Source organism: Cucumis melo, chromosome 12 (assembly GCF_025177605.1).
Source record: "Cucumis melo cultivar AY chromosome 12, USDA_Cmelo_AY_1.0, whole genome shotgun sequence".
NCBI classification, from domain to species: domain Eukaryota; kingdom Viridiplantae; phylum Streptophyta; class Magnoliopsida; order Cucurbitales; family Cucurbitaceae; genus Cucumis; species Cucumis melo.
The window spans coordinates 25755773-25783358 of NC_066868.1; the positions used below are offsets into that span (position 1 = coordinate 25755773).

The 27586-nt window shown below is 35.1% G+C and overlaps 6 protein-coding genes across 10 annotated transcripts; 2 read left to right on the plus strand and 4 right to left on the minus strand.

Moving 5' to 3' along the window:
- Positions 1-2183: 2183 nt before the first annotated feature.
- On the plus strand, positions 2184-5250 carry LOC103484120 (E3 ubiquitin-protein ligase AIRP2-like). 3 transcript variants are annotated; one of them, XM_051080137.1, is made up of 6 exons: positions 2184-2284; positions 2573-2918; positions 3695-3852; positions 4127-4193; positions 4478-4706; positions 4835-5250. In XM_051080137.1, the coding sequence occupies exons 2-6, from the start codon at positions 2714-2716 to the stop codon at positions 5043-5045; spliced, it is 870 nt and encodes a 289-aa protein (XP_050936094.1). In that variant the 5' UTR covers positions 2184-2284; positions 2573-2713; the 3' UTR covers positions 5046-5250. The 3 variants fall into 3 exon arrangements, with proteins under 3 accessions (XP_050936094.1, XP_050936096.1, XP_050936095.1); XM_051080139.1 differs by having other exon boundaries at positions 2205-2284; positions 2822-2918; positions 3690-3852; XM_051080138.1 differs by lacking the exon at positions 2184-2284 and having other exon boundaries at positions 2311-2918.
- Positions 5251-6023: 773 nt separating this feature from the next.
- On the minus strand, positions 6024-7709 carry LOC103484109 (GDSL esterase/lipase At3g48460). The gene is made up of 2 exons (XM_008441062.3): positions 6945-7709; positions 6024-6599 (listed from the first exon to the last, which is right to left on the minus strand). The coding sequence occupies exons 1-2, from the start codon at positions 7575-7577 to the stop codon at positions 6096-6098; spliced, it is 1137 nt and encodes a 378-aa protein (XP_008439284.1). The 5' UTR covers positions 7578-7709; the 3' UTR covers positions 6024-6095.
- Positions 7710-8699: 990 nt separating this feature from the next.
- On the minus strand, positions 8700-10853 carry LOC103484104 (probable phosphopantothenoylcysteine decarboxylase). The gene is made up of 3 exons (XM_008441052.2): positions 10670-10853; positions 10075-10482; positions 8700-9218 (listed from the first exon to the last, which is right to left on the minus strand). Exons 2-3 carry the CDS (start codon positions 10417-10419, stop codon positions 8925-8927), a joined length of 639 nt encoding a protein of 212 aa, XP_008439274.1. The 5' UTR covers positions 10420-10482; positions 10670-10853; the 3' UTR covers positions 8700-8924.
- Positions 10854-11462: 609 nt separating this feature from the next.
- LOC103484092 (protein NOI4) lies at positions 11463-13349 on the plus strand. Of its 2 annotated transcripts, none has more exons than XM_008441043.3 (3): positions 11463-11632; positions 12849-13043; positions 13122-13349. In XM_008441043.3, exons 1-3 carry the CDS (start codon positions 11624-11626, stop codon positions 13143-13145), a joined length of 228 nt encoding a protein of 75 aa, XP_008439265.1. In that variant the 5' UTR covers positions 11463-11623; the 3' UTR covers positions 13146-13349. The 2 variants fall into 2 exon arrangements, with proteins under 2 accessions (XP_008439265.1, XP_008439256.1); XM_008441034.3 differs by having other exon boundaries at positions 11474-11632; positions 12846-13043.
- A 122-nt stretch (positions 13350-13471) lies between these two features.
- LOC103484086 (zinc finger CCCH domain-containing protein 43) lies at positions 13472-18144 on the minus strand. Of its 2 annotated transcripts, XM_008441021.3 has the most exons (6): positions 17396-18144; positions 16238-16303; positions 15558-15677; positions 15144-15398; positions 14315-14575; positions 13472-14035 (listed from the first exon to the last, which is right to left on the minus strand). In XM_008441021.3, the coding sequence occupies exons 1-6, from the start codon at positions 17912-17914 to the stop codon at positions 13829-13831; spliced, it is 1428 nt and encodes a 475-aa protein (XP_008439243.1). In that variant the 5' UTR covers positions 17915-18144; the 3' UTR covers positions 13472-13828. The 2 variants fall into 2 exon arrangements, with proteins under 2 accessions (XP_008439243.1, XP_050936097.1); XM_051080140.1 differs by lacking the exon at positions 16238-16303 and having other exon boundaries at positions 17396-18134.
- A 1004-nt stretch (positions 18145-19148) lies between these two features.
- Positions 19149-26761, minus strand: LOC103484077 (lysine-specific demethylase REF6). Its single transcript, XM_008441008.3, has 7 exons — positions 25588-26761; positions 24686-24764; positions 24494-24561; positions 24144-24288; positions 23103-23776; positions 22293-22997; positions 19149-21609 (listed from the first exon to the last, which is right to left on the minus strand). The coding sequence occupies exons 1-7, from the start codon at positions 26453-26455 to the stop codon at positions 19481-19483; spliced, it is 4668 nt and encodes a 1555-aa protein (XP_008439230.1). The 5' UTR covers positions 26456-26761; the 3' UTR covers positions 19149-19480.
- Positions 26762-27586: the final 825 nt, after the last annotated feature.

Here is a 27586-nt window from a genome sequence, read left to right on the forward strand (position 1 = left end):
CGGCCGAGCTCCAAGTTTTACTCGACGACGAAGATAAAAATTGGGCTTTCTTTTTGTCGAGCCCAATTCTTTTGGGCCTAGCACTTGTGAGTTAATCAATTTTTCTTTTTTCCTTGTTAATTTTTGTATTATTATATAATTATTATTTCAATTTTTGAAAGTCTTTTTATATCTTGAAAATTCGAGGTGAATAACTTTATTTTTATCTTCAAATTGAAAAAAAAAAAAAAAAGTTATCTTTAACCTTTATTAAAACTAAAAGGGTCAGCTCAATAGTTAAGTGTCAAATGTATTTTTTATAAAAGCTAGCATTTTTCCTAGAAACTAGTTATTTAGCTTTGTTTTTCTTGATTTAGCTACAACATGGTAGAAGTAAATAACAATTATTTTAGGATTAAAATATATCCTTTTAATGCTTAAAGGATTGCAAATTATTTTTTAAATACTTCATCTTTTTGTTGGGATTAGTCTTTCTTCTTTCCTGTTTTTTTCCTCTAATTTATTTTCATTTTTCAATTCTTTATTTACATCGTTTAATCTTTTCATGGTTTTTCTTCTTTTCTTTTTTTTTTTTTGCTGCATTTTCTTTTCACTTTTCTTTTAAAAAAAAAAAAGCAAAATCTAAAAGATCATGTAAAAATCTTAAAAAAATCATTTAGATTTGATTAGCCAAATGTAAAATAAAAAAAAAATCGTGTATAAAGAATTTTGAAAAAAAATCATTTGGATTGGAACGATAGATCTAAACGATCGTGTATAAATTAAAAAATCTTATACCAAAACAATTAAAAAATAGTGTACCAAATCTTACGTAACCAAATTTGAACATAACAAAATTAAATGATGGAATTGAAAAGATAAATTGTAGCTATACCTAAACGATCGCGTATAAATTGTAGTTATATCTAAACGATCGCGTATCAAACAACAACCAAATCTAAACGATCGCAAATATATTACATGCGTTATTGACGGACATTTTTTGTATTTTACACAATGTTTTACCATTTTTTTATATTTTTTAAAAGACCTCATTTTTAATAACCAAATTCTAAATAGTCAATAAAAAGTAACCGTAAATTTATGCCAATGTAGAGCGGTCCACCCCTAATGATAAAGTCATAAGCTTCTCACTCATCACCAGATGATTGGTTCTTTAATACAATTTTCATTTTCACTTACCAACGATTTAACAAAAACGATGTCTGATTTTTTTTTTAAACATAGTTGAAATGAATATCGATCACATTAAGGCTAGAATATGATAAGCACTATTTGAACCATTATCCTCATGTTAGAAAAAAAAGTACCTAAAACTATTATAAACAAAAACAAAACTTTCAAATACTAGTTTGAGTAAAACTACTACGGGGTATTCTTAGATTTCAAAATTCAACAAATATGTAATATTAAGATATAGGTAATTTTTCAACAAGACTTAGTAACATTTTGTCAATACTCATTGTTAAGCTATGTAGAAGTTTACACAATGATAAATATACCTATGACCAAAATTAAGTTAATTTAAAATTAAAAAAACATTGCAAGACACGTACTAATACACTACTGATACTAAATATAATATTTAATTTTATCACTATTTCATGTTTTTTTTTTTATCAAATACATATCGTTGATACAATACTACAAGAAAAGATTTGAAACCAGATAAGTCATATCCATACTACTAAGTCAACCAAACTTTGCAATCAAATGAATTTATTCATTTGTTTTCTTAATTACATATATGTCCTAAACATTTCTTCCACAATCACAAACATACATTATCAATCTAGAAGTCGATAGTTCCGTTATCTATTATCACTAACTATCGAAAAAAAGTTAAATTACGTTTTTTTTCTTTTTAATTTCATGTCCACGTGAATATAACTTATATATATTAAAATACTATTTATTTTCTATCTACATATAAAACTCACAAATAGCATTAGGATACTTGACTGAAGTAGTTGAAGCCGTGAATTAACTCCTTGTTTGGTGAAACAAGTTTTGATCCCAAATACATCAATTTGGTACATAATTAACCTCCTACCTTTAGAACTCTACAAGTCTCGAATTTTGCAAATTCCAAAGTTTACAACTTCACTTATTGGATCAAACAACCTAAACTAACAAACAATAGAAACAAATTTTATTTATTTATTATTGTTATATATTTATTTTTATTTTTGGTGTTTCACCCTTTTGCTGTTGTCCATTCCGTTGAAGTTGTTGGCACGAACGTTCAATGTTAATCCGTTAATACTGAAGATGGAGATGGCAGGTTTTTGTATTTCAAACTTTTCCCTTTCCCTTTATTACAAGCCAATTAACTTCGTCTTTTGCTTTCTAATTCGAGGCGATTTAGTGGTTAATGTTTTCAAACGAAGGGGCCATGATTTGTCCGATTTGTCTACGAAAAGGACAAACAAAACCTTTCTTTATTCATGAAATGAAAGAAACTTATTCAAGTTAGGTGTTCATTTAATCCCTCAACCAACAAAATCTGAAGCAACCCAACAAGGAAATTTTGAAAATTTCAAAGGAATTGATTAATGGGTTTTTTGTATAGGATGAATTTGGATAGACAGAATCATTTCTTCACAGTCTGTAAGTTAGAGGTTTGATTTTTCAAAGAAAGACAGAAGAGAAGACTCAGTCTGGTTCTCTTATAGTTAAATAATAGACCATTTCTCCCAGAAAAGGCCTCTCTATGGACTGTGGGATACAGAAGGAAACAATATTCATAGTCTTCTTCTATTTGATCATATTCATCCGTGTGGCGCTTTGGCATTGCATTGACAACAACAATTTCAAACAGAGAGGATGTTGGATTGTTATCAGAGGCTTTTTTCTGGCCATTCTTACAATGATTTCCTTGAGTTTCTTGAAGCTGATATTCGCCATGCCAATGCTTTGTGAGCTTCTCTTTATCTGAATTTTTTTTATACATTTTTCTCTTCTGAGTTCTTTATGGTTGATTGGTCGATGCCATGTCTTTTGGGCTCTTTCTGAAACTTGTTTATAGCATCTTCTGTTGTGGGATTTTGTAACCCATTGCAAAATTTCACATGTTGAAAATTTATTTTATAAGTTATTGGTGTGAATTGTTTGTTCATGTCCTTTGAAGTTAGTGAAAATGCGACTGATTAGAGTTACCAAGGTTTGCCTTTATGGCGTTCTGGTTTTGGTTCCATACTTGGTGGGTTTGTGCTTTTTAAGAGGAGAAAGGGTGCTAAGATTCTCTATACTTTTGATGATGCTTTAAAGAAAGTTATTTGTATCTGTATGAAATTTTATTGCTCAAAAAAGAAGACCAAAAAATCGTTTCAAAACTTTTTGAGGGTACCCTTCAAATTTTGAGTTATTTCCATCTTAAAATCTCAATAAATTATGATCCCCACAGACGACTTTGGAGTAGGTGAAGCCTCTCCGGAGTTAGTTAGATGGGCTATGTGCATAATGCAAGTAGTCGAGATAACGTAATTATAAAAAAGCTAATCAAAGACAAAAGTCAATAGTTGCTTCCTTCAGTTTCTCAATTGTTCTAGTATAGTCGCATTTGCTGTCATAATAATAAGTTCTGAAGTTTATTTGTAAATATGTTGTGCTCTATCGACTAAAAATGGTAGTTTAAATATGGGAATGAAGAAATTATCTTATATTGAAATATCATTATTATGATGCAGTGCAGCTTCATTTCCAAGAGTTAAGGATGATTCATCCTTCCGGATGAAATTAGTTTGTAATCATTTGACACCAGTTATTCTTTACTTGCTTCAATGGGTGGATTGCTCATGTTCCTTTCTATCATTGAGCTACTTCAACCTATTCCACATAGTTCTGTACAAGGTGATCAAATTGACTAAAAATACTAAAAGTATTTGATATAATTTAAATTTACCATAATCCACCTGCTTAAACCCTTTTATGTCATTTACTCCTCTAATAAGTTTCAAACTTACAAGTAACAGGGTGTTAGAGTATTTGGTTTAATTAAATTTGCCATAATCCGACAAGTATTTTAGGTTCATCAATGATTTAACAAGAATAAGAAAAAAAAATGAAAAAAAGGTAATAGAAGAGAGACGAATAATGAAGTTTGATGATTCGTGTTAATCCACAGGTGGACTTTCATGGAAGGCCAGATATCTCATCATACGGAAGGAAGGCAACTATAAGCGAATTCTACTGTATGTGATCTATCTCTCTTGCTCCTCTATATATCGTTGTTGTTTTAAAGTTTTCTGAAGGTTGTGATATGTCAAGCAAAAGATTAAAATTTGCTTTTGTTCTCTGCCACTATTCATACATCAGTTGAAAACAATCATCTTCATGTACAGTTCTCTTCTGGAAAAGAGTTGTGGCGAACGGTTAAAAATGTGCTTTTTTATTAAACGGCTAAACTGACCAGAACTTCAGTTCTTCTTTACTTCACAGTTTAAAATGATATTAATACTCTTTAACATGAATGCAGCTGTTATATTACCATCCCTACAAAGGCTTTGTGATTATGCATCACAGGTAGAGAGCATTGAAGATCTCCACAAGGGAATGGCGATCTCAAAGAGATTAGAACACAAGAGGGAATTTTTAGATTTGGAAATAGAAAGAGAAGATGAATGTGGGATCTGTTTCGAGTCGCGTACCAAAATTGTCTTGCCAAATTGTTGCCATGCCATGTGCACAAATTGTTACCATGATTGGTATTACTATTGAAAGCTTTACTCTTATATCCATATCTTTGACTCTGTAGATTCTTAATGGCTGAATGTACTATTAGAAAAAGAAAAAAAAAAAAAAACTTTAAGCTCCTTTCCCTCATCTATTACAGGAAATCGAAGTCAGAATCTTGCCCGTTCTGCCGAGGAAGTTTGAAGAGAGTAGCCTCAGGGGATCTGTGGGTTCTCACATGTGGTAACGATGTGATCGACACCTGTACTGTTATCAAAGAAGACATGTTACGCTTCTATCTTTTTATAAACAACCTACCTGAGGATACTCCTGATGTTTTATTCTTAATGTACTATGAACACTTGTTGTAACAAACCAAACGATTAGAATAATGTACATTGGAGGACTTTGCTAATTGTCCACAAATATGGAGGGTTGGTTTTTTCTTTTTTTTTCCTGATATCGACCGTCGTTATGTTTGTCATGTGGAATGTTTCACGAGTTCCTTTGCAGTAATGCAGTTTGTATATGAGGTTCTTTTTTAACATAATACAATAGTACTTAAGCTTTGACTTCTGATCTTCCATTCAGAATTACATTAAACAGAAAAGCCACTAGAATAGTTGAATCAAAGTTCTACGATCTGTTTACTTGCTCTCTTCTCTTGGGGAAAAGTCCAATGGTGGGAGTGATGAAGGAACTTTCTTCTAGAAGCACTTATTAAAAATCAGAACAATTTTTTTTTCCTCTGTTGATTCTAACCTGACCTACGCATTAAATGAATGACTGTTCTGGGTGGTTATTTGGTGAGAAGTTGGTCCCTCAAACCATCTACTTTTCTCTAATTAATTTCCGACACTTTGGTTGTTTTCTTTTACCATCGACTTAAATAAACACAGTAGTTTTAACTATTAAACTCTTCTTACCGACTGTTTGCCGTGATGCATAGTTTAATTTATAGCTTAATTTATAGCTGCAAACAAACAGAGTATAAGAAAAATATTTGGTTGTTTTAATCACAAGTTGTCACGTGACAATTTTTCTTTTTAAATATTTTTTTCTTTATGTGATGTAAGAGAATATATGGAGATGGATACAACGACCAAGTATTACCTACTTATACCGTAAAACAAGATTGAGTGTTGGAGCATTGAAATGAGTCTAGGAACTTTATATGTTTGATTTCTAAAAAAAATTCGGTTAACATCTTTGACAGGTTTTCCTCTTTTTAAATTAATAGAAAGGGTTTTCCTTTTTTTTTTTTGTTTTAAGTTACTATCTTGTATATTGTAAATGAAGGAATTTTATGTTATAACAATGTGAATGTGAAAATTCTATTGATAGGCACATAGAAAAATTAAAATTCTATTTATCTCAAGGATAAGAGTAAACAAAACCATCAAACTGAATCCCTCAACAGCTTATCCCTTGTGGCGTTTCATGTCCAATAAGTAACTGAAAGGAGGATGGGTAAATCCACCTTCAATTAACATGTCATGAACTACTTTATACATAGCTTCAGTGAGGTGAACTCCATCCCAGTTAATGTACTCAGATGGGGTTTTGCAGGAACTGACAGAAGACATTCCACAGACAGTAAATAACTCAAAGTTGTACGGTTCACCCACACCGCAGCAGGCTTTGAAGCGCTCCCTGAAACCGTATTTGCTGGGATTCTTAATAACTGTTCGATATGCATTCCAGTAATCAGCATATATGATGACAGCTTCAGGAAACTGCCTCCTTAAAGATTGCAATGAAGCTTGGAGAGCCATACTGTGAACATAGGTTTGGTTGTTTAGGCTCCTCACGCAGCCGATATCATCTCTGTCGTCCACAGAAGCTAGAGACATTGATAATGCCAGACATCCACTTGGTGGTAAACCTTGCACAACCATATACTTTGCACCTTTCTTCAGCAAAGACTGGAAAAACAAATCAAAAGCAAAGAATGGGGTTGTCAAAAGAAAAGTGATCAATTCATACTTTTCTCAACATCTCATTTTAAGCTTCAACATAAGTATCTGGTATTTTACAGCTTAACAAACAACTCAGAGGAGGCCATTATAATTTTATGGAATTGGTTTTGTCTACTACTTTTTCTTGGTCCAAAACATAGCACCCTCTCGGATATAGATTTCCTTTTTTAGTTCGCAATTGACGCTCTCTTTCGATCACTTTTAGTATTTGAGGTTCTCCTGATTTCATTTATCATTTATCAATGAAATATTTCTTTTACTAAAAAACTCCATGGAGATCTAGTCATCTACCTGTAAAACTCCAGTAACGCTGGCGACAGCAAGCTTTCGGATGGTATCAGCAGAGATAGGAGATCCAAAACTATAAGCATAATCATTGACTCCAATTTCACCAACCCAAAACAAAGCATCATCAAATGCAGCTTTGCACTGTGCCTTTGTCTCTTCCCCTCTACATCCTTGAGTTTCCAAGAACTTGTTGAACCAAAGGAGCTGAGTTTGGATAGATTGAGGAGTATTGTCAATGCTAAGGTTGTTTCTGACATAGAATTCATGGTTTATAGCTGTGGATCCTGCAACAGCAAAGTTCACCCCATGAAAGGAGTCATTTCCCTTCAAATATTTGTAAGGTGGCAATAAAGGTAAGGACAGTGATTGGGCTACAAAGTCAATCACCAGTCGTCCATCTGAATATCGGTTGGTCGGGTGGTGAAAGAAGGTACTGCCATAAGGAGGATCCGATACATGGCCAAATCCAGCTGGCCCTGAAGCAGACCTTGTATTGCCAGTGTCCGTGAATGAGTCTCCAAAGGCGTAGATCTTATTGAAAAGACGTGGATGTGTCTCGATTGCAGTTGGAGAAGCTGAAGCAAAAGCAAACAACAGAATAAAGATGGCACTGCAATATGTTAAAGCCACCATCATTTCAAGTTTCTTTTGCTTAACTCAGCTCTTACTTTGTGTATGTTCTCTGTTGTTTATATAGTACTAACATTAGACAACCAAACCATTCCATTTTCCTTTGTTATTAATGCGAAGATATTGTTAAATCTATAAAGACCAAATAAATAAGAGTTTTTCCATTCTCATATAAGAGCCTTAACTTTGGAGTCTAGATGCAAAGTAGATGAAGAAAATTTAGTTGAAGCATTCAATAAGGACGATTTATCACCAACATTTGTCTTTATGTTCCTACTTCAAGAACTTTCTTGATAATATAACAGAAAGGCACCGTGAAAAACCCCTTGACCATGAAATTATGGCTACACATTTTGGTTAACATCCTTAAATGTTTCAACTACTAGCATTCCTTTCTGGTTGCCGATTTTAATGCAGCCACTCTATCTCTTCCTGGATAGTCACCTTATTTAATTCATTTCAAACAGGAACATGGAGGTTCACGGAGAAATTAACAACACTCACCTGATTTTTCTGTGTTCTATTTATTCACCTCAATGCACATCAACGCTATCTACGTGAAATTTAATGAAAATGACATTACTTATCATCTCTAGAGTTGATAATTCAATCCTCACCTCAACGGGACATTTGCAAATTTAGCAATGAAGTTCAAAGTATTAGTAAATATGATACAATATAAAAAAAAATTGTAAATATGACAAAACATAAGTTCAACTCTCAAAGTCTTAATGATAGAACATATCACTTATAAGAGTTTATCAACTTTATAATACATCATTAATATATTTTGATATATTTGTAATTATAAAAAATATTGTTATATACTGAGTTATTAACTCTAAAGGTGATTCTTATTGACCCAAATTGTTAATGCTAATTTGTTTTTTTATCAACAAATATGTAGTTGACGAGGTTTTAGAGGAGTTTTGTACCTTTCATCAATTATATATCATCTCTATTTGAGTGTAGACTGAAACTACATTATTTTAATTTTTGAGTAAAACAAACATGGATTATAAAGTTTTAAACCTCTACTTGGGGTATGTAAATTACCATTGAGATATGTCAGGTAGACATTTTGCATTTTGTATCCTAAATAAAGTGTTTTGTTTCCTATACCAAAAATAGAACAAATATAAAATCGATCGATTCATAAGCTAAGAAGTATCCTTAAAGTAAGGTTCCAAGGCTTGTAGTGCCTCTACATAATGCACAAGAGGGTTCGACACAAAGGGGTAAACAAGGAATTTTATACAGGATTAGCGAGCAGCAGCTACAACTTTTAATTGTTAACTAAGCGGAAATCTACTTCCCTTTCCATCTCCTCATGACAAAGTCTTCATGTTCTAACTACTCACCATTTTTGGCACTTTGTTGCATTCGTGACTCATAGAAGAGTCTCACAGTAGAGAAGATTAAGGAAGGTTCAGCCATTGCACCATTGCCATAGTCCCCACAAGCCAGCCTCTTCGTAACAGGTGGTATAAGAGTTATCCCAAGCTCATCGATTGCAATGAGATGCCGCTCAGTGAAAGGGTTGGTCCACATAAAGGTATTCATTGCAGGCGCAACAAAGAGTGGCTTGTTATAGTCCCATGCTCGCACAACACAAGTTAATAGATTGTCGCATAATCCACCAGCAATCTGGACAAAAAAATGCAAGTGATAGGATCAAGTTCAAGAGGAATTTCTTTTAAGGTCGCAAGGCTATGTCACTAAAAGTATTTATAAATCCAGAAAGAAGCTACCGTGAAAAGCTACAGAACAAAATAAGAAAAAAAGGGTTCCGGACTCAACAAGTATAATGTATAATATGTAGACAAGAGAATTTATTATTATATCAATATTAATTGGAGAGTATATAACACTGCAGAAGTTTGAATACATAAGTTTTGACCTAGTTGGGCTAATACCATCTCAAATGCCAATTTTGAACTAGTTGATCTAATACATCTCAAATCACCAACTAACCCAAAAACATGAGTCGGTGGTTGAAAGTAAATTTAATATTATATCATCTAACAAACACATAAAGCAATAGGCAAGCAACAAATGATAGGAATACAATCCATTGAGCAAAATATTTGAAGGACTCTACATTCTTCAGTGATTAGAGCCTTGAGCTGGAGAAGCTTCATGAAAAGCAGCAAAATAATTCCTAAAGACATATGGTACCAGTCATAATGGATCACGTGAGCCAAATCCAATATAGATGGATGCGTATCTATACACATAATAACAATTACTAAGCAGCATTAAAAAATGTACACAAACAGGCTGGACATCAACACATCTTAAACCAAGATGGAACTGACAAAACAAAGAATCAAACCATAAACCAATTCAGATAACCACAAAGATGATAGACTTCTGGACCAACCGAATCTTGGGGAGAAGCCACATTCCATATTTTGTGTGCTAAGTGTGAGTAACATTCATCCCCATCTTGGAATATATTGAAGAATGAGATCAAAATTAAACATTGGTCAAAATACTGTACCTTGCCGAGCGTGTTTGCAGATAAAGGGGCAATAACCATGATATCGGCCCACCGGCGAAGCTCAATATGAAGAACACTGTCTCCAATTTTGTTCCAACCAGTCCACTCATCCTCATCGGTGTAAAGAACAGCATCTTTAGGAAGAGATGCTCGATCGATGAAGTGTAAAGAGGCCCTAGTAGCCACTGCTCTAACGTCTGCCCATTCAGCAAAAGAATGATAGAGATTCCCAAATTTAATCGAAGCTACACTTCCACTGGCAGCAAGTAAAATCCTTGGTTTCCTCTGAACATTATTAACTTGCATTACCTCCCGTTCTGCATTAGCAGATTTTGGATACGCCATGCCCTATGAAAGAAGCTCCCAGACCCAGCTCCAATTGAAGGGTTGTAAAAGAAATTGTTGAACCTAAAAAGAGGCCGAATTTGGGAAAATTTTTAAACACTTAGAACCGCGAAATTGTGTGCTCAAAATTCAAAGTGAAAAGATAACAATGGAGTGAAAGAGAAGAAACCCCAGAAAATTCATCAACAAATGATGTATGGAACAAACAAATCCCGAGAAAGAAGCAGTAAAAATTAGGGAATTTTTGTACCTTTGAAGTCGCACAGAAATGGAGCGGAACAAGAAAGAGAGAGACAAAGAGAAGGAGATGGAGATGGTTGCAATTTGGGAAGAGCGGGAACGGATGGGCGAAGGAAAAGACAGAGAGACCGGAAGAAATAGGAGATTTGTGATCCCCGGTTCACTCAAATGTCGGACTTTAGGTTCGGCCATTATTTTTTAGTCTACATTGGTTTGTTTTTAGTCCTTTTTCATCTGCGTCGTCCAACTATAATACTTTGGATTCTAACGTGGTGTTTTAAATTATAATAGTTTGTGTTTTTTTTTTAAATTATTTTAGTTTGAGAATGAGAAGTTAAAAACGATAGCAATTAATAAAAAAAGATAAATATAAAATAATAAACACTATAATAAATAAAATTTTAAAATAATGTCAATTTTTTTTAAGCTAAACGAGATTGTTATTATAATATTACGTAATCTTTGTTCCTAACGTAAAAGTCTTTGGAGAATGAACCTTTTAATATTTTTTACAACAACCTTTCTTCAAGAAAATTGTAACTTTTAAGAGTTAGTGATTATATTTGGCAAATGCAAAAGTTCTAGATGAGTATTTTTAATAAAAATTTTGCAACCGTTAATAAAACACTTCTCTCCTCTCAATCTTTCTTAAAATTAAAATTTTAACTTTTAACCTTAGTTTTAAATATGTGACAGTTAAATATGATAGAAACTTAGTAGAAAATTAATTTTTTTTAATGAAACCAATTTATATTTATAAGAAATGGTTCATAGAAATAATCAGCGACGTGCGACCTACGTTATCTTCCTTGTCGTCACAATCTCAACTGTCGCTCTCATAAGAAATTATCGTGTGTTGTTGAAAAATTTGTCCTTTTCCATCCTGTATTGCTCGCACTCTCTTTTGTTTCTTTCCGTTTTTGGTCTTCTCCTCTCCGATCCACGGCCCTTTCGTCCTGCAATCATGGCATCGGTAAAATTTCTACACCATTTCTCTGTTTTTATTTACTTGGAGAAGCTCAACTGTTCGTGCTATTTAATTTCCCTAATCAAAATGCGATAGTGGGAATTTGAATGATCATAATGAATTGTTGATCGGGGTATATGATCGTAGTCGTAGAATTTGGTTATCAACAAAGGTTGATATTGTTTAATTAATGATGACGATATTAGCTGAGATGAAGAAGGGAGATTTTGGTTCCTAATTTGGAGTTAATAGTGCTCTAGAATGCAATATATAATCGCCATGGTTATCTGTGGTTGGTTTTCTCCTCACTGTTATTACGTTGTATGACGTGTTGGAGAACAAAATTGTAGAAATTTCATCTTGTTCCATTTGTATTTCTAACAAGCTACGGGCAGGGAAGTTTAAGAATCCATGAATGAAAATATAGAATCATATTTATAGCTTGCCATGATTAGCGTATTATCACATTCATAGGATACGTTGGGTGTAGACTGGACCAGGGGCAACATTTATAGCTCTAGTATTCAAGAAGACAATGGGGAGGTTTTCTTGAATAGTGACGAGGAATAGGAGAATTTTTAGAACTAATGGGCTACCTTGGGAGTGTTTTATCTTCAGCTAGATTTAATGCCTCTCTTCTGTCTGTTTCTTTGGACCTCTGTATAATTAATGTACCTCTTAGTTCTGTCCATTGAACTCTTTCTTTTGTACTATAGTACATATTTTATTTGTACTTATGATCAAAGTGTACATAGCTCAATTGATATTTAGATGTGTTAGTGACCAAGACGGTTTTGTATCGAATCTCTCATCCTTATGGCAGTCAAAACATTTTGGGCTTGTCTTTATATAATCTTGCTTGTGTTTCACTTTTCTAAAATGAAAGTTTGGTTTTCTGATGGGTATTGAAGAATACTGATTTAGACAAGGGAGATTGGCCGTGTCGCTTATTTGCTGATTAAAGAGTGAAAAAGCACTTTTATCCATCCATGTGCCATACCTGACTTAATAATTCCTGTGCCTCCTTTTCTCGATCCTTCTATCAACAAGTACAAGAGTTCTATGGAGTTGCAATGTTGTTAACAAGTAATTGTGGCTTTTCCTTCATCTGAAGGCTTATACTTGCAAGTTGCAGATATCACTTTTAACATTTTTGTATGATGTTAGTAGAATACTCAATAAAGAAAGACTCGTGTAGATATCATTTGTGTTATTACAGCAGGACAGGGGTCGTCCATTGCCAAAGTTTGGTGAATGGGATGTAAATAATCCTGCATCTGCAGAAGGATTTACTGTCATATTTAACAAGGCTAGGAATGAGAAGAAGACCACTGGAAATGCTGCCAATATGGTTCCTAAAGAAAGAAATGAACCCGTCTTCAACAATGAGAGTTACCCTCAGTATCCTCCGCCGAAGGTCTGTTTAATAGAAGACTTAACCAATTTGTTCTACATATATCTTAAATCTAATATATTTTTTGGTATTTGGACGCAGAAGAGGTGGTTTTGCTGTGGTTGAAGCCACAGTGGTTTCCGGATCTTGAATTTGTCTCATCTATTGTGAAAGTTCGTAAAATTTTGAAGCCTCAACATATTGACTCATACCTTTCTTTTTTCCCTTTCCACTTTCACGCTATCATAATTTAGAGCACATGGTACTCAGCTTATATATAATGTAATACAGGATGGAAAAGGGCAAATTGTCAAAATCTCGTTTCAATTTCATGGTGTTCCTTATCTCTATCATTCTTCAAAATGTTAAACCTTTTTCTTGACATCCAGCTTATAGAATAGACCCTGTTCAAGTAAAATTGAATCGACCCTGTCCAAGTAAAGCTGCAAATGTAAAGAAAGAAAAGAGATACTTTGGTTCAAATAGTCTAAAAGCAAAAGCATCATTACATCTGTGCAGTGTATAGCCAGGTGACATGACACTCACAAGTTGATCACGAAATCCCCAGATAAGATTGTATCTTAAAAGCTACAAGATTCTAGCCACTGTGTGTATTAGTCAATACATGAGAGAAATTCAAGTATAATTTACATTTTTCCTTTGTTCAACGTAAATTATAGAAAATAAGTGCCATCTTTTGAAAAGCTTATGGCAGCTCAACCCGAAGAAAACGAGTTGAATATATCCTCATCCCAAACAAATGCTCCATGAAAAACCCTATATCTAGGAGTCCTCGCTGCACAAACTTCTTATGCAGACTGCTCGACTGTGGCACTGTTTCCGCTCGCTCCTCCGGCCATTTCAGCCCCTTCTGCAGCGCTGAAGTTGCCGTAGTGAGGTTGCTGTTCAAGCTCGCCCACAGTTGAAGAAGTTGGAAGAAAAGGATGGTCAAACTTGCACGATGGCCCGAATTTGCAGATGCCATAGCGACTATAATATGTGCACACGTTCTGATCCTGAATACCACACAAAAGTTGAGAAAATATATGTAAAGCAAATCAAGGGAAGAGAAGAAAAATGAGGAATGTACAAAGCGTGCAAATAAATAGACCACAAAATTCACAAATGCAATGTAAAATAATTTACAATTTCTTCTAAAGGAATTTATTAAATTTGAGTATAATGAATTTTTCTATTATAAACATGTTTTGTTTAGGTCCCTTGGACACGGAGACCAAAGAAGTTCTCTACAGAAAAGTCTTTCACAAACAACTAGGAAGTTAGGACAAGCTTACAGGTCTCAAGGGCAGGCCTTTATCATTGAGAGTGCAAGTCGGTAACTTAGGGTTCCGATTCTTCGGATGGTGATATTTGCAAAGAGATTTAAATTTACAATCCCCCGTCTTTAGAAAGTAACTGCATTCGGGTTGACCAGGTCGTTCAGGATATTCGTCTACCTGTTGATGAGAAGAATAGAGATCCGCCTCAGGTGCTATATTGTTCACGACATATGGTGGAGGTGGAAGCACGCTGATTTCTGATGGATATATGGGAGCCTTAACATTAAACATACCATATGAAGGGAGTCAGCCAAGAGTACCAGAAACTAAACCAAATTATTCTAGAAAGCATGGCACAAGTCCAACAAGATCTTACATAGATCTTATTTGCATTAAAAGAGATTAAGAATTTAAGATATTGTAGTAAATGCCAAGATGATGCAGATAAGGTGAAAGTAAAGAGGGAAAAACAGGATGCATAATAAATAGGTATAACTAGAAAATAAATCCAACAAAGCTCACACCATTCAAAATGATTTTTTGCAATAGGCAGTTTCCTTCTTTTTCCTTTTAAGTCTTGTTGATGTTCCAAGTCCCTTTTGTTTCTATCTTGTATTTCTATTCAGTCTCTTAGTCGACAAACAACATCTTAATGAATAATTTTGTATCCTTTTCCACAAAAAGAAAAATCTAACATCCTAGATACAATCTGATCTTATTTTTGCAGTCACAGGATTTTCAACTTCTTTTGGTACTCAAAAAATTAGTTGTACTGAAACATGTTTAGTGATACCGAATCAAAACACTTTAAACCCAAGAATCTGAGATGAAAGCAATATAGTACCTGGTACCCATTCCATTCTGAATCTTGAGATGGTGAAATCATAGCAGGTACAAATGTTGTGGCTTCATTAAGTACTCTTGGTGAAGTCCATGATGTGATCTGTGATTGTGATGCACCTTGTAGGGGAACTCCATTGTTATATCCTGAAAGAGATTCAGATCCAGCAACAGTTGTAGGATCAGGATGATTAAACTTGCAGTTAGCTCCATATTTGCAGGATCCTGTGCGCATGTAATAGGGACATTCTTTTTCATCCTGCCAATTAAAAAATCATTAAATTCATTAACAAATGAGGTAAGAGATGCAGTCAATGAAGCTAGAGATGAAAGATGGGCGACTTCAAGACAATTGGTAAGCTACACTTCAAATTTGGAAAAGGTTCACCATCAAACAACAATAAAGAACAAACTTAACTGGTCGGATTGGCAGACCAAGGAAGTTAAGCTCTAGAATTGGGCTTGTTAACGCTCTTGATCTCGTGTGGTTATATCTACAAGCATTTCCAAATTTACAACCCCCAGTCCTCAAGTAAAACTGCAAATGGCTCATAAGGTGTAACAGTTAACTGATATCAGTAAATCAGGCACATCACAAAAGAATATAAATATTTCACTATTTTATAGTATAAAAGAGAATTCAAGAATAAGAAAACTCCGTTCAAGTGCATCATTTCAACATAATGACTACCTATGTTTCATAAAAAGATCATAGAAAGCTTCCGTTGGAATTGAAAATGTTAAAAACCAAACCTCAAAAATTCATATCAGAAGAAAATTCCTGTTCAGCAATTGACTAAAAAGCAATGTCAAGAACCACATAAGTCTGTATGCAATAGAGTGCAAAGTTTAACTGTTTGAAAACATCATCTTAAAGGTTTGACCTTACGGCACCACCAGAAAAGAAATCTAGAAGAAAAACTTCCCAAGTGGAATCGATTAAACAGTCATATAAACATGGGAAATCAAAGTAATCCAAGCAAACCTCCGTTATAAAGGAATATAAGAAAAGGTTAATAACTGGGGAATGCATCAAACCATATAACTGTAGTAAAATACTTGAAATAACTTTCGTGAAATCATAACCACAATGGAAACCTTGCATTCTGTTTTGTTTGCTGTCCCAGCTGAATCATCATCATATTTCAATTTCTCAGAAACAACCTTTCAAATCAAACAAAACAAAACCCATCAAGAAAAATGTCATTAAAAAATAAATAGACAGATTAACAATGAAAAAAGTCCAAATTATCTAAAACAAGAAATAGAACTGAAAAATCACTGAATGAGTGAGAAATAACACGAAAGAAGGAGCTGGGAAGAAGGGCCATAACTAACTTGCAACCAAATAATCAATAGTTTCACATGCATAAAAAAAGCTATTAGAACACACACAAAAGTCAAGAGCCCTTGAGATATTTCCTCAATCTTTCGAACTGGATGGATAAAGTATATGAGTAAATAATAAACGGGCCTAGACTTTGCACCATCTTAGCCTCAGGCCCTCGGCAAATTTTAATTTAATTCTTATCTAGTAGATAAGTATATTTAAGCAATTTTGCTTTAGTGTAGTCCTCCAGAAAAACAACAGAAAGCCAAAATATCAATTCTTCAACGAGCACTCGAAATATCATAAGATAGCATTTCCAATCCATCTTCTTACCGGTAGAACAAGAAAGAGACGGATGGCAACACACTGAAAACAGGGAAGTCTCAGCTGGAACAAAACTAAGCAGGTTGATACACATTACTACCATTTGTAACGATGCCTGAATGAAGACTACTTCCTCAAATTTAAGATAAAAAGAGAAATATTATGATCACTCCAGCTGATTTTATAGGTTCAATGCAGCACAAGCTTAAAACACAAGACCAACTGGAGTTGTCTTTGCAATCTCCGGTAGGTTGAAGATGGCCCTCCTCATTTGCACTTCTAAGTATTTCAATGATTTTTTATTTCTTTTTAATCAAAACAACTGGACGAAGTTAATGCAGAAATGTACTGCAATCCAGCAGACCAGTTCTCTTGACAGAAATGAATAGTTTCTTCTCAGGAAAAATAATTAAGGCTATTTGGCACCCCATTTGCATAGACGATTGATGTAGGAGTATAAAAACTGTACATGCATAAATCACAATAACTTAACAGTTGAAGATAATACTGGAGAATGGAAGATTTTATGATCAACAAACAAATATAAACAATTAAACAGAGGTATTTGCTTCTTCGAGTGAATGGGATCTCCAAAAGCACACCTGGTTTTTCTTTCGAACAGGGTGATTGAATTTGCAAAATGACCCGAACTTGCAAGTCCCGGTCTTAAGGTAAAACGCACAATCCTCAGCCTCAGGCCGTACTGGGTACTGATTGCTTTTGCCTCTCCAATCCCCTTTCCTTTCCACCTCACCGCCGTCGCCGTCGCCGTCGCCGGCATCAACCTCCTCATCGACATCATCATAACCATCATCATCATCATTTCTAACGCTTCTATCTCGATCATTTTCATCGATCTTCTTCGTATCATTTCCTTCATCTTCGTAAGGATTCTTCTCAACTTCCCATTCTCCACCATCATCAAAATCTTTCACGGGTTCCTCTTTCTCATCCTTCAAATCCAATTTCTGAAGTTCTGCATGGATGCGATCATCCGTGGTTACATGCTGTGCATCAAATGGTGGAGGATCATGAACAGAACTATGAAGCTGTGAAGATTGAAACCCAGAAGGCGGTGCTTCACAGTGATTAGGGACAGAAACAGCTTCAGAAGGTTCCATTTTGCTTCACATTTGAACCCAAAAAAACCCTAGCTACAGAAAATAAAGTACATGGAGAAATGGGTGTAGTGAAAAAATAAAAACTTTTGTAGCAAATAGCAATTGGGTTGACGCTAATTGCTAGTGAGAACTAAAAACAAGAAAAGTTTGCACAAAAAAAAGGTTACTTTCTGCACTGCGTACGTTTGTGCTTCTTTCTCTCTCTAAACACATTTTCAAAATTTCCATTCTTTTTTTATTCTTCTCTTCTAGAAAATTCGTGGGGTTCTTTGACATTATTGGATAGGAAAGTGAATTGGGTTGGATTAGATTTTATTTTTTTTACCAAAAAAAATGAGGAGAATTTTTAAATTAAATTATGAAGCCATTAAAGAGAGTTTCCATCCCAAGGTTCTATGAATCTCAGTAAAAATGACATAAATATGTGTAAAGGTTTTAACTTTATTACAAAAAAAAAAAAAAAAAGAATAAGGAAAGTCCCTTTGATAAGAGAAGAGAACAAAGAATATTGAACTTTTAGTTTTTTTTTTCAATATTAATATAAAGAAAGTTCTTTTGAATACCTTCCCACTTGTGATTTTTATTAATTATATAAAATTTGAAATGGATTAACCATTAGAAAAAGATGACTTTTGGGGTTCCACGAGAAATGCTGTGTGAATCACAGTGCATTTAAACTGAAATTGGTAACATAATTAAAGCTGAGTGTTTTAATTGCTAAAAACAACCTCAAAATAAGGCATGAAAAGGAAGAGAGAAAGTCCAGATTCAGATGCAAAATTTGTCTCCTAATGACACATTCTTGCATTCAATTTCCCTGCCAGCTGAAGCTCTCAAATTAGAGCTTTTGATGTTAAAAAAATCAACCACAATATTCTTTCTTACCTAAAGTTAATGGGTTAAATGATGTATTTTCAAATTCGGAAGTAAAAGTTTTCATGTTCCATTTATACTAGAAAAGAACTTTGTAGCAAACTAAAAAAAAAGAGATTTAATATGAAAGAGAGAGCCATTGAAAGTGAAAGAAAGGACTCCTCCGACCATCATACGAAAAAAATTCAACTAGTGAAAATGAGAGAGTTCTATATTTTCCAGTAGTATGAACATACTCAAGTGGTCAATATCAATATGATTGGATGAGAAAACTTCCAGAGTAGGTCAAAGTAGATTTCTAAAATGTTTAATGTACAAATATCATAAACAAAAGGATGTGCCACCAAATATAGCACCAGTATTTCAATTGTAAAAGTAAATCATTGCATCATCAATGGAAGGAAAAGAAAGCTGCACAAAGTTCCCAGAAGGGGTAAGGTCCAACCCCCAACCAAGATCAGGATTAGCATCTGACTTCATTGGCGAAGAATGTTTGAAGATCCAAGCAATTGCTCAGGTTACATAAAATAAATAGCACCAATGAAAACAGACAGCACAACAGAATTAATTGTTACTCTGAATGATAATAATTACAGGGATGTTCTAAACCTATCCCTATATCTAAAATCCTAAATCTGTCAATAAACCAACAGAATAACTATCCAAGTTAAACATATTTCATCCGCCGCAATATTAACCTCTACCTTTCTTTGTCGAATGTCCAGTCTTCCGCTTGTGACGACTGAAATCCGAAACAAATCTGAATGTCTGACCACATCCAGGTTCAGCGCAAACATAAGGTCGAGCACCTGTATGGACACGAATATGTTCTGTTCGTGCCCATGCCCATTTGAAAGTCATCTTGCAGCCCTTCCATGGACATTTGAGGGGACGGTCGTCCATGTGGACTCGACGGTGCTGCACAAGGTACTTATGTGAGAAAAACTTCTTCACACACCCCTTGACAGGACAGATATTTCGTTTGTGTAAGGCAAGTTCTTGTTTTGTACCAAAACTCATATTGCAACCCTCGATGTCACAAAGATATTCTGATTCCTCATCCCTTGCTTTTGAATCTCTATGGCCTGCTGGAGTCTTCAAAGATGAACCAGTTTTCATCTTTTTCTTGGCAACTGGTTTTTTATCTTTCACTTTTGCTTCTGAAAGTTGAGTAGGTTTTGGAGTTCTTTTTCTAAGACGTGTACTAGGTCCACCTAGTTGATCTTCTTCTGATTCTAAATCAGTCGATTTTCCATTCCTCTTAGTTTGCTTACCACGTCGATTTGTGGCATGCTGTATTTTTGGCTGAGGGGTCTCTAATTTTAATGAATGGCGGCCTCCACGTTTTAAAGATTGAGCAAATTCTTCTTTCAAAGTCTGAGAGGCTCCTCGCTTTGCAGGTCGCAGGATCTCTTGTTTCATTTGCGAAATTGTCTCTGTCTTAACCGGCTTCCTCCGGAGTACCCTCCTACTGCATTGATTAGCACTATCATCAAGCTGATCGTCTGATGTAATTTCTCTGAATTGCATGTTACTTCTAACATTCCGATGATGCAGAAGAGAATTATCATCTTCATCTGGACCATCTGAAAATGCATCTTCCCACGCAGTGTGCTTGGCTGGTTTTATTTGAGGCATACTTCTATGCTGATGAGAATTGTTTTCTAGTGAGTGCTCTGAAACTGCATCTTCACTCTCAATAAATTTGGCCTTCTTGATTCTGGAGGGCCTTTGATGATGCCAAAGAAAACTATCATCTCGTATATCGTGTGAAATGGCATTCTTTTTAAAAACTTTGGTTTGTTTGCTTTTCGGAATTCTTCTATATTGCTTAAGAGAGCCACTCTCCAGACACTCATCTGAAAGTGTATCTTGTCTCTCAATGTATTTTTCTGTCCTGCTTTTAATATTTTTCCCACGATGCTGAGAAGAATAGTGCTCTAAGGAATCATCAGAAACTGAAGGTTCTATCTCACCCCATCTGGGCAGCTTGAATCCAGAGAACCCTCTGTGCGGAGTATGACGATCTCCAAGAGAATCATCTGAACCGGTATCATCTGTAACAAAATATGGCGTTCCCTTGCTGACGGGAACTCCATGTTTTCTAGAAGAATCATCCTCCACAGAATCATCCGACATTGGATCATTGCTCTCAACAAATTTGCATTGCTTGTTCCGTAGAATACTATGATGCCGATGGATACAATCTTCAACTGAAGCATCTGAAACCATGTCCTCTGACTCTACAAGTTTGGCTTTCTTAGTTGTTCCACGCCCATAATTCATTTTTCTCTTGCCAGCAGACTTTCTATTTACCTTAACAGTCTCAATTTTCTGGATATTTGCTGATTTCCTATCAACCTTCTCATCTGACATTGTCCAAGAAGGAAAGATGTCTACATCTTCTTCTTGAGGATCTCTCTTCGCCAGCAAAGGATGGACTTGATTGGACATCCAGACTTTCCCACACCATTTCCCTGCAACTACTCTTTTCAACTTTCCAGTCCTCCTTTGATAGACTTTTGGCTTACCAGAAGAGTTGGCAGAAGTACTACGGCCAAATGCATTATAAATAACAGAGTTGTATGGCATCTGCTTACTATATAGAGGAGAGTGACTAAGGTTGGCACTATAAAAGAGATTTATTCCCAATTTTACAGCCCAATCTCCATTACCCGGAATTGCTTCCTCGCAATCTAAAGCTAACTGAATCCTCTTTTCTTCATCTTGGGTGGCATCTCTGAATATCGTATCAGTCCACAGATGGCTCATACTTAATTCTTGTGCCACCAGTTTTGCTTCTGCCTCCATCTTCGGATAGTCTAACAAATTTTTCATGAAGCAGGCAATGTTAGATGCAGCAAAATTTTCAAGTTTGGCATAATAGTCAGAAGAAACTAACAAACAGTAATTAAGAGTAAATCCAAAACATATTCTATTAACAGTGATCATGTGTATTTAACAATAAACATACCGATATAGTTGAATAAGAATGAAATAATATTGTAATGAAAATAGATGTATAAACGAAAATATTGAGGGTGTGTGGTTCAAAGTTGTATCATTACCAATTGTGTCTTAACTCTAGATGGCCCCAAGACAAGTACAACTTGGTGACTGTTCAACTTCGGAAAAACACAAAAAGGTAAAAAGCATGAAGAGTTCTAACAGAAAAACCAAGAAATGACCATCTAACAAGAACAACAAACATGGAGTCACCAAGATCTTTACACAGAAGCCTCCACATAACACTAATCAAACTGACATTAATTAGTGGTTTGACATTGTGCTCCACGTAAGAACTTAACACCAGTCCAAACTAACCTAAGATAATTGACCCCGTTTAGAAAATCTTCCATGTTTGTCCGCAACCACAAAACCCAAAACTATATTTCAAATACTGCATCGAAAAAACCATTGGTTGGCCTAGTGGTAAAAAGGAGACATAGTCTCAATAATTATTATTATTTTGTGCGGTGGAACAGTAAATGACGAAACATTGCACCTGGATGACAAAGTAAAAGAATGTGCACTCCTCCAATTGGTCGAAGTTGTTGTTCCACTTCTTTTGCATGCTCTAGACAAAATACATGCAATCTAGAGGAGTCTTCATCGATATCTGGAGCAAATGGCATATTCTCAGTCTCGACTGTTTCAGTGGACTTGTCAAACACTGGTTTTTCAGTATCAGCGTCTAAGGAAGATCTGCCATTCACATGAGAATCTTGATATCTAGTTGACAAACCATTTTTCTTGGTTGAACCTATGCCATCCATTTCAGACTCAGAAGAACAATTGAACGAGTCTTTGGAATCAGCTCGTCGAAATTCTTCATAGTCGTTGACTTGAAATTGCATATGATCTGCAGAGTTAACACCAAATGACGAGGGGTCGTGATTCAAAATTGCAGTGTTCTTGCTATATTCACTAGAAGTAAGGCCAGAATTTTCAAACTGATATTGTTCTTCTGAAGAACAAATCATTAGTTTAGCATCATCCACATTTAAAACAGCATCTGCTTCAGCATTGTCGTCCTCAGAATCAGAAGAATGTCCGTAAGTCAATGCAAGCATGCCAAGGGCAGAAGTCTCATTTCGTTTTTCAGTATTTAAATCTGCTTCATAACTTTTGCCTGCTAACTGAAGCTGTCGATTGACAGCCAGGACTGGGATGTCATACAATCCATCAGAGACACACTTATCTCTTTTTCCTGCATTGTTAGTAAAATGAGCGTTCTAAGAGAGAATGGAACCTCAACAAAATTATTAATTAAAAAATGCTAGCAACTACGATATTCATAAGTTATAAAACCTACCACTATTACTAATCTGCTGAGAGCTAACTGGATGCCGATCTTTAGTAGAAATCCCTTCACTGGCTATCCCGGAACCAACAACCCAATCATTGAAGAAGCTACAGTCAGCTGACATAAGGTACCTAGCAGCTTGTTCTCTGGGTTGGATGATGGCTACACAGGCAAAACTTAAAATACCACATGTGACACAAGAAAACAGTCTTTGATCTGATAATCCATTGCTTTGAACATTACCACCTCGTTCATTGTTGGCATTCAAAGGCCTTGAACTTGAAGCACATAAATTGTCCGTGCTTCTTTCAGATAGAGTCGAATATGGCCCATTCGCCGAATAGAAACCTTTCACTCGATTAATTCCCGGGCTATTTTCTAGTGCGAGATTATCATAATCAAAACTTTGAGGAGATTTGGTTTCTTCCTTAGAACTGCAAACACCAGTAGGAAATCTAGGTTTTGACCTCAAGTGGGATCCAACACGCAGTCTCGAATAAATAGATTCTAAAGAACCTGGGGGAAGAAGTACAACTGAAGCTCCTCCCCCAAGATTATCCAGCAGGCTGTTATTCTCTACAATATTCTGTACAAATAACTCTTTTATAACTGTGTCTCCTTCACTCCTCCTTTTATCTTTTAGTCGTGAACTTCTTGGTTCCGCACCAGAGCACAGAGGAGCTCTGTATGTTAAAACATAAGACATATTAGAACAAGTGAGCGAGAAAGCCATATACTAGGAGGGATAAAAAATCCAAAAGACTAATATTAATAATGCTAGAAAGATTTGTAACAACTGTTATCCTTAGCAAACAGAACAATATTTTCTTGCAATAATTTTCCAAATGAAATGAGTTTAAACCTTAAAAATAGCATATACAAGAAACATATAGTTGATGCAGCAATCATAAGAAAATTTAGCACAGCACGTACTACAGATTTCACCAAACTTGAAATTAATTCGAAGAAGATAAAAGAACAAAGGTAGTGGCTAAAAAGGAGAGGAACCATTTGGGTGAAATGGATGTTAAAGTAAAAGGCAAAACAAACCTGGAACTTAAAGCAAGATCATATAGCAACTGATAATGAGAGACCATTGGAGGATAATTGATTGAAGCTCTACGAATTGCAGCATCTTTAGCAACGTTTAACCATTCCGGAGTTGCAATATTGGCTGCCTCCCCACAGTTAAATCCTAGAGGAAAGTACCAAATACATATAATACATGAAACAGATATAATTGTGATTTAAAGTTCAATATAAACAAGAAAAAACATGCACAATTTTATACAAAAGAACAAACAAAAAATATAAAATGAATGACAAAGAACAATCACAAAATATAAAATGCACGACAAAGAACAATCACATGCATCATGAAACTACGGTAGAGACCTCACCATGGCTGAAACCTGTATGATAAGCTCGAGGAAAAGTGACAACAAATTCACCTGCATTTTGTACTAACCTGGTGCAAATCAATTAAAGCAGTGAGTATAAAGTTTTGATTATGTCAACTCCCCATGGAACTACCCTAGAGAAACACAATACCTAAATCAAGGAAGTAGAAAGGTTAACATAATGCGGGTTACCTGCAACATGGAACTCCAGCGCTAACTAGAACTTCAGGTGACATCACAGTAGTCTTCTCACCAAGAACAGCAAAAGTTACTGGATGAGAAAAGGAAAAATAATTGATTATGAAAAAAAATCCAAAACTGATGTTCATTCTGAGACCAAATAAAAATTGAAGTCACTCTACAGGGGGGCGATTGTACTACTTATATATGACACACATATGAACAAAGTGGAAAAAGCTAAGAATGATCCACTTTCTGAAGCACTCTTATGATCAAAACTTAACTACAAGTTCCACATGGGGGGAACCATCATTGTCACAAACAATAGATATAGAACAGAACTTTCAACAAAAAAGATAGTTGAACATAAATCTGGGAAGAAAAACACCAATGTAGACGCAAAAGGGGAAAAATAAAATGCACAAGAAGCATTGATGGACGGGGACAAGGAACTGAGCAAACAGTTCGATGGGTAAAAAGAGAACCTTAAAAAAATTAAAGTTAATTACAGAACCTATCACAATGTGATTGGTCTGACAAAGTAACAGGGGTCAATTTTCCCTTGAACAGTCAAATGCCTACAGAATATACATACACCTTATTGTTATGCAAGGGATAATGATCAGAGGAGTATCCCATTCAATAGCATGTCTATAACAATGCTATCTGCTCAAGAATACACACTCAGTTACATCAATCCAACTTAACAAATGCAACTATAACATTGCTTCCAAGAATATAACTGAACATGAGTAGTAGACGACAACTGATCCGGATGAAGTTTAGGAGTGAAGTTAATTAGGATGAGTGTGCAATGACATTCAGAACTAATTTTCTTCTTGTAACCATAAAAACTATAAGATGAGGGAAATTGCGATTGGTAGTTTCCTACTTCAGTGAAGCCATCAACTCACCAAGTGGATTAATTTCTCCTCCGTATCCCTGAACCCTTACAACCTCCTCAAAAGCCACAGCAGCATCTCTAGGTACCCCATACCATGTCTTTCCCGCCCCCATATGCAGATAATTCAAACTATGCAAGTCATGGTCTTCCACATGCCAAGCAAACCAACTGAACATCATGGCAACATACACCATTGGCGAAGTAACTCCAGGAATCTCTTCCTTCATAAACTTCAACAGAGACCCTTTCGCCCTAGACACACCCCTCATGTTCCACGCCGTTTCCCCAAGCGTTGTTCCTTCCCCTGCCTCCCTAAACATTTTAGCACTTACTGGCACAAAAGCTGAACCAGGCATATCGTTTGCATATTCCACGGAAAAGGGCTTGTCTAAAGTTGCCCTCCAATAGAGCGTTTCGATTTCCAAAGGCGAAAGCCCTCCTTTCCTCGTACATTTCTTCAAATAACTTTTCTCAAAGTTCTTCGCCTTAGCCTCAAATTGCTGAAATGTATAATACTCACCACTCTGCCACACTGATTTCTGAACCGGTCGTGTTTTCCTCGGACAAAACCCGATCTGCTGTTGTCGAGTAGTGAATGTAGGCGGAGACTTAGAATTAGTCGAGTCAGAACAGGGGGCAGCACGAGCTGCAAGCGACTTATTGAAATTGACAATTACAGTTTTCTTCGGTGAAGGAGGAACAGGGGGTACAATTTTACAGATTCCAAACTTAGAAGCCTCTTTTTCGATCTTGAAAATATATGAAATTGGATCTTGAAACTCTGCTAAAGTCGGGTGATATTCAGGAGCTAACGGTAGGGTTTTGAGCCAAGAAAGTACCTCTTGAGTCGGCTCCGCGGCCATGGCTGTGCCTGCCATTAATAGAATCAAAGTTGAAGATGAACTACAGCAGGGTTTCTCATGCAACACCCATTTCCAAACAAATGCACAGAATCAATCACACACACACCCCCCCCAAAAAAAAAAAAAAAAAAGCAACAACCTTCTCACATTCCTCGTTTCAAAATTTTTGCCTCTTCTCTGTAGAAATCTTGTTGAATACTATTTCCCCTGTTTCTACAATCATACAGAGGAAAGGAAAGAGAAGAAGAGCAAAAAAAAAGAAAAGAAATAAAGTTTTATATTTTGGGGGCAGAGGAGAGTGAGAGGTTGGAGTAGAGTAGACATGTGAGTGGGGGGATTTATTCTGGGTTTGCGAACGGTTTTTAAATTCACTCTTCTTTCCTCACTTTTTTACGCTTTTGCCATCCATACTTCTTTTTCAGAGATATGACTCTTCTACTTCCTAATTTTCAATTTTCTCATACTTTTATTTCAGCAAAACTGACTCTACTAATTCTTTATTTCCAATTTTCTCTCTCATTTTCCAAATCCTTGTGCTTATTTTTCTATCTATTTATCTTAAAATGTTTTTTTTGGTTCTTAGATTCAAAAGGTATTTTAATTTTATTCCTTATATTTTCCAATTTCTCAACTTTACTTCTAGGACATTTTTAAATATAGTAAAATTGACTGAAAATATTAATAAAATTTATCGATATCTATTACAAATAGAATTTGAAATTTTGTTATATTTTATAAATATTTCAATAGTTTTGTCATTCACAGTCATTTTTAAAATCTATTAAATAACAACCATGATCATTTCAGTATATGATGAATAAATATTTCGTCGTTTTATGATTTTTCTAAAAAAAAATTCAAGATTGAACTAATGGGAATTGAACTAAATTAAAATTTCATGTTGGGATTGAAATCTAACAATTTCAAGAAAAGTCATAATGGCATTTTTTATCTTTTATTCTTTGAAAAGGTTATCTAACTTATGTTCGTGTGATGTAATGTTATGAAACGAAAAAAATATAAAGAATTTAACCCAATTAATTTTCTGTTTTTATTTTCTTCATAATTTTAGCTTTTTTATTATTTTGTTTCTTGAGGATTTTCTTTACGTTTGCATGTATTTGTATTTTAATGAAAACAATTGAC

Bases quoted from the DNA above. Each gene is read 5' to 3' on its own strand.
- LOC103484120 (XM_051080137.1), top strand. From the start codon at position 2,714: ATGGACTGTGGGATACAGAAGGAAACAATATTCATAGTCTTCTTCTAT. The intron at 3,853-4,126 runs GTGATCAAATTG...GTTAATCCACAG, and splicing joins TCCACATAGTTCTGTACAAG to GTGGACTTTCATGGAAGGCC. The intron at 4,707-4,834 runs GTATTACTATTG...CATCTATTACAG, and splicing joins ACAAATTGTTACCATGATTG to GAAATCGAAGTCAGAATCTT.
- LOC103484109 (XM_008441062.3), bottom strand. From the start codon at position 7,577: ATGATGGTGGCTTTAACATATTGCAGTGCCATCTTTATTCTGTTGTTT. The intron at 6,600-6,944 runs GTAGATGACTAG...TTGTTTTTCCAG, and splicing joins GCGTTACTGGAGTTTTACAG to TCTTTGCTGAAGAAAGGTGC.
- LOC103484104 (XM_008441052.2), bottom strand. From the start codon at position 10,419: ATGGCGTATCCAAAATCTGCTAATGCAGAACGGGAGGTAATGCAAGTT. The intron at 9,219-10,074 runs GTACAGTATTTT...TTTTTTGTCCAG, and splicing joins CTGCAAACACGCTCGGCAAG to ATTGCTGGTGGATTATGCGA.
- LOC103484092 (XM_008441034.3), top strand. The intron at 13,044-13,121 runs GTCTGTTTAATA...ATTTGGACGCAG, and splicing joins CTCAGTATCCTCCGCCGAAG to AAGAGGTGGTTTTGCTGTGG.
- LOC103484086 (XM_008441021.3), bottom strand. From the start codon at position 17,914: ATGGAACCTTCTGAAGCTGTTTCTGTCCCTAATCACTGTGAAGCACCG. The intron at 16,304-17,395 runs GTGTGCTTTTGG...TTGATTTGAAAG, and splicing joins CTGTTCGAAAGAAAAACCAG to GTTGTTTCTGAGAAATTGAA. The intron at 14,576-15,143 runs GTACTATATTGC...TTTAATGTTAAG, and splicing joins CAGAATGGAATGGGTACCAG to GCTCCCATATATCCATCAGA.
- LOC103484077 (XM_008441008.3), bottom strand. From the start codon at position 26,455: ATGGCAGGCACAGCCATGGCCGCGGAGCCGACTCAAGAGGTACTTTCT. The intron at 23,777-24,143 runs GTTTGTTTTGCC...TTTAACATACAG, and splicing joins GATCTTGCTTTAAGTTCCAG to AGCTCCTCTGTGCTCTGGTG. The intron at 21,610-22,292 runs GTGCAATGTTTC...AAAATTTGTTAG, and splicing joins TCTTTTACTTTGTCATCCAG to ACTATCCGAAGATGGAGGCA.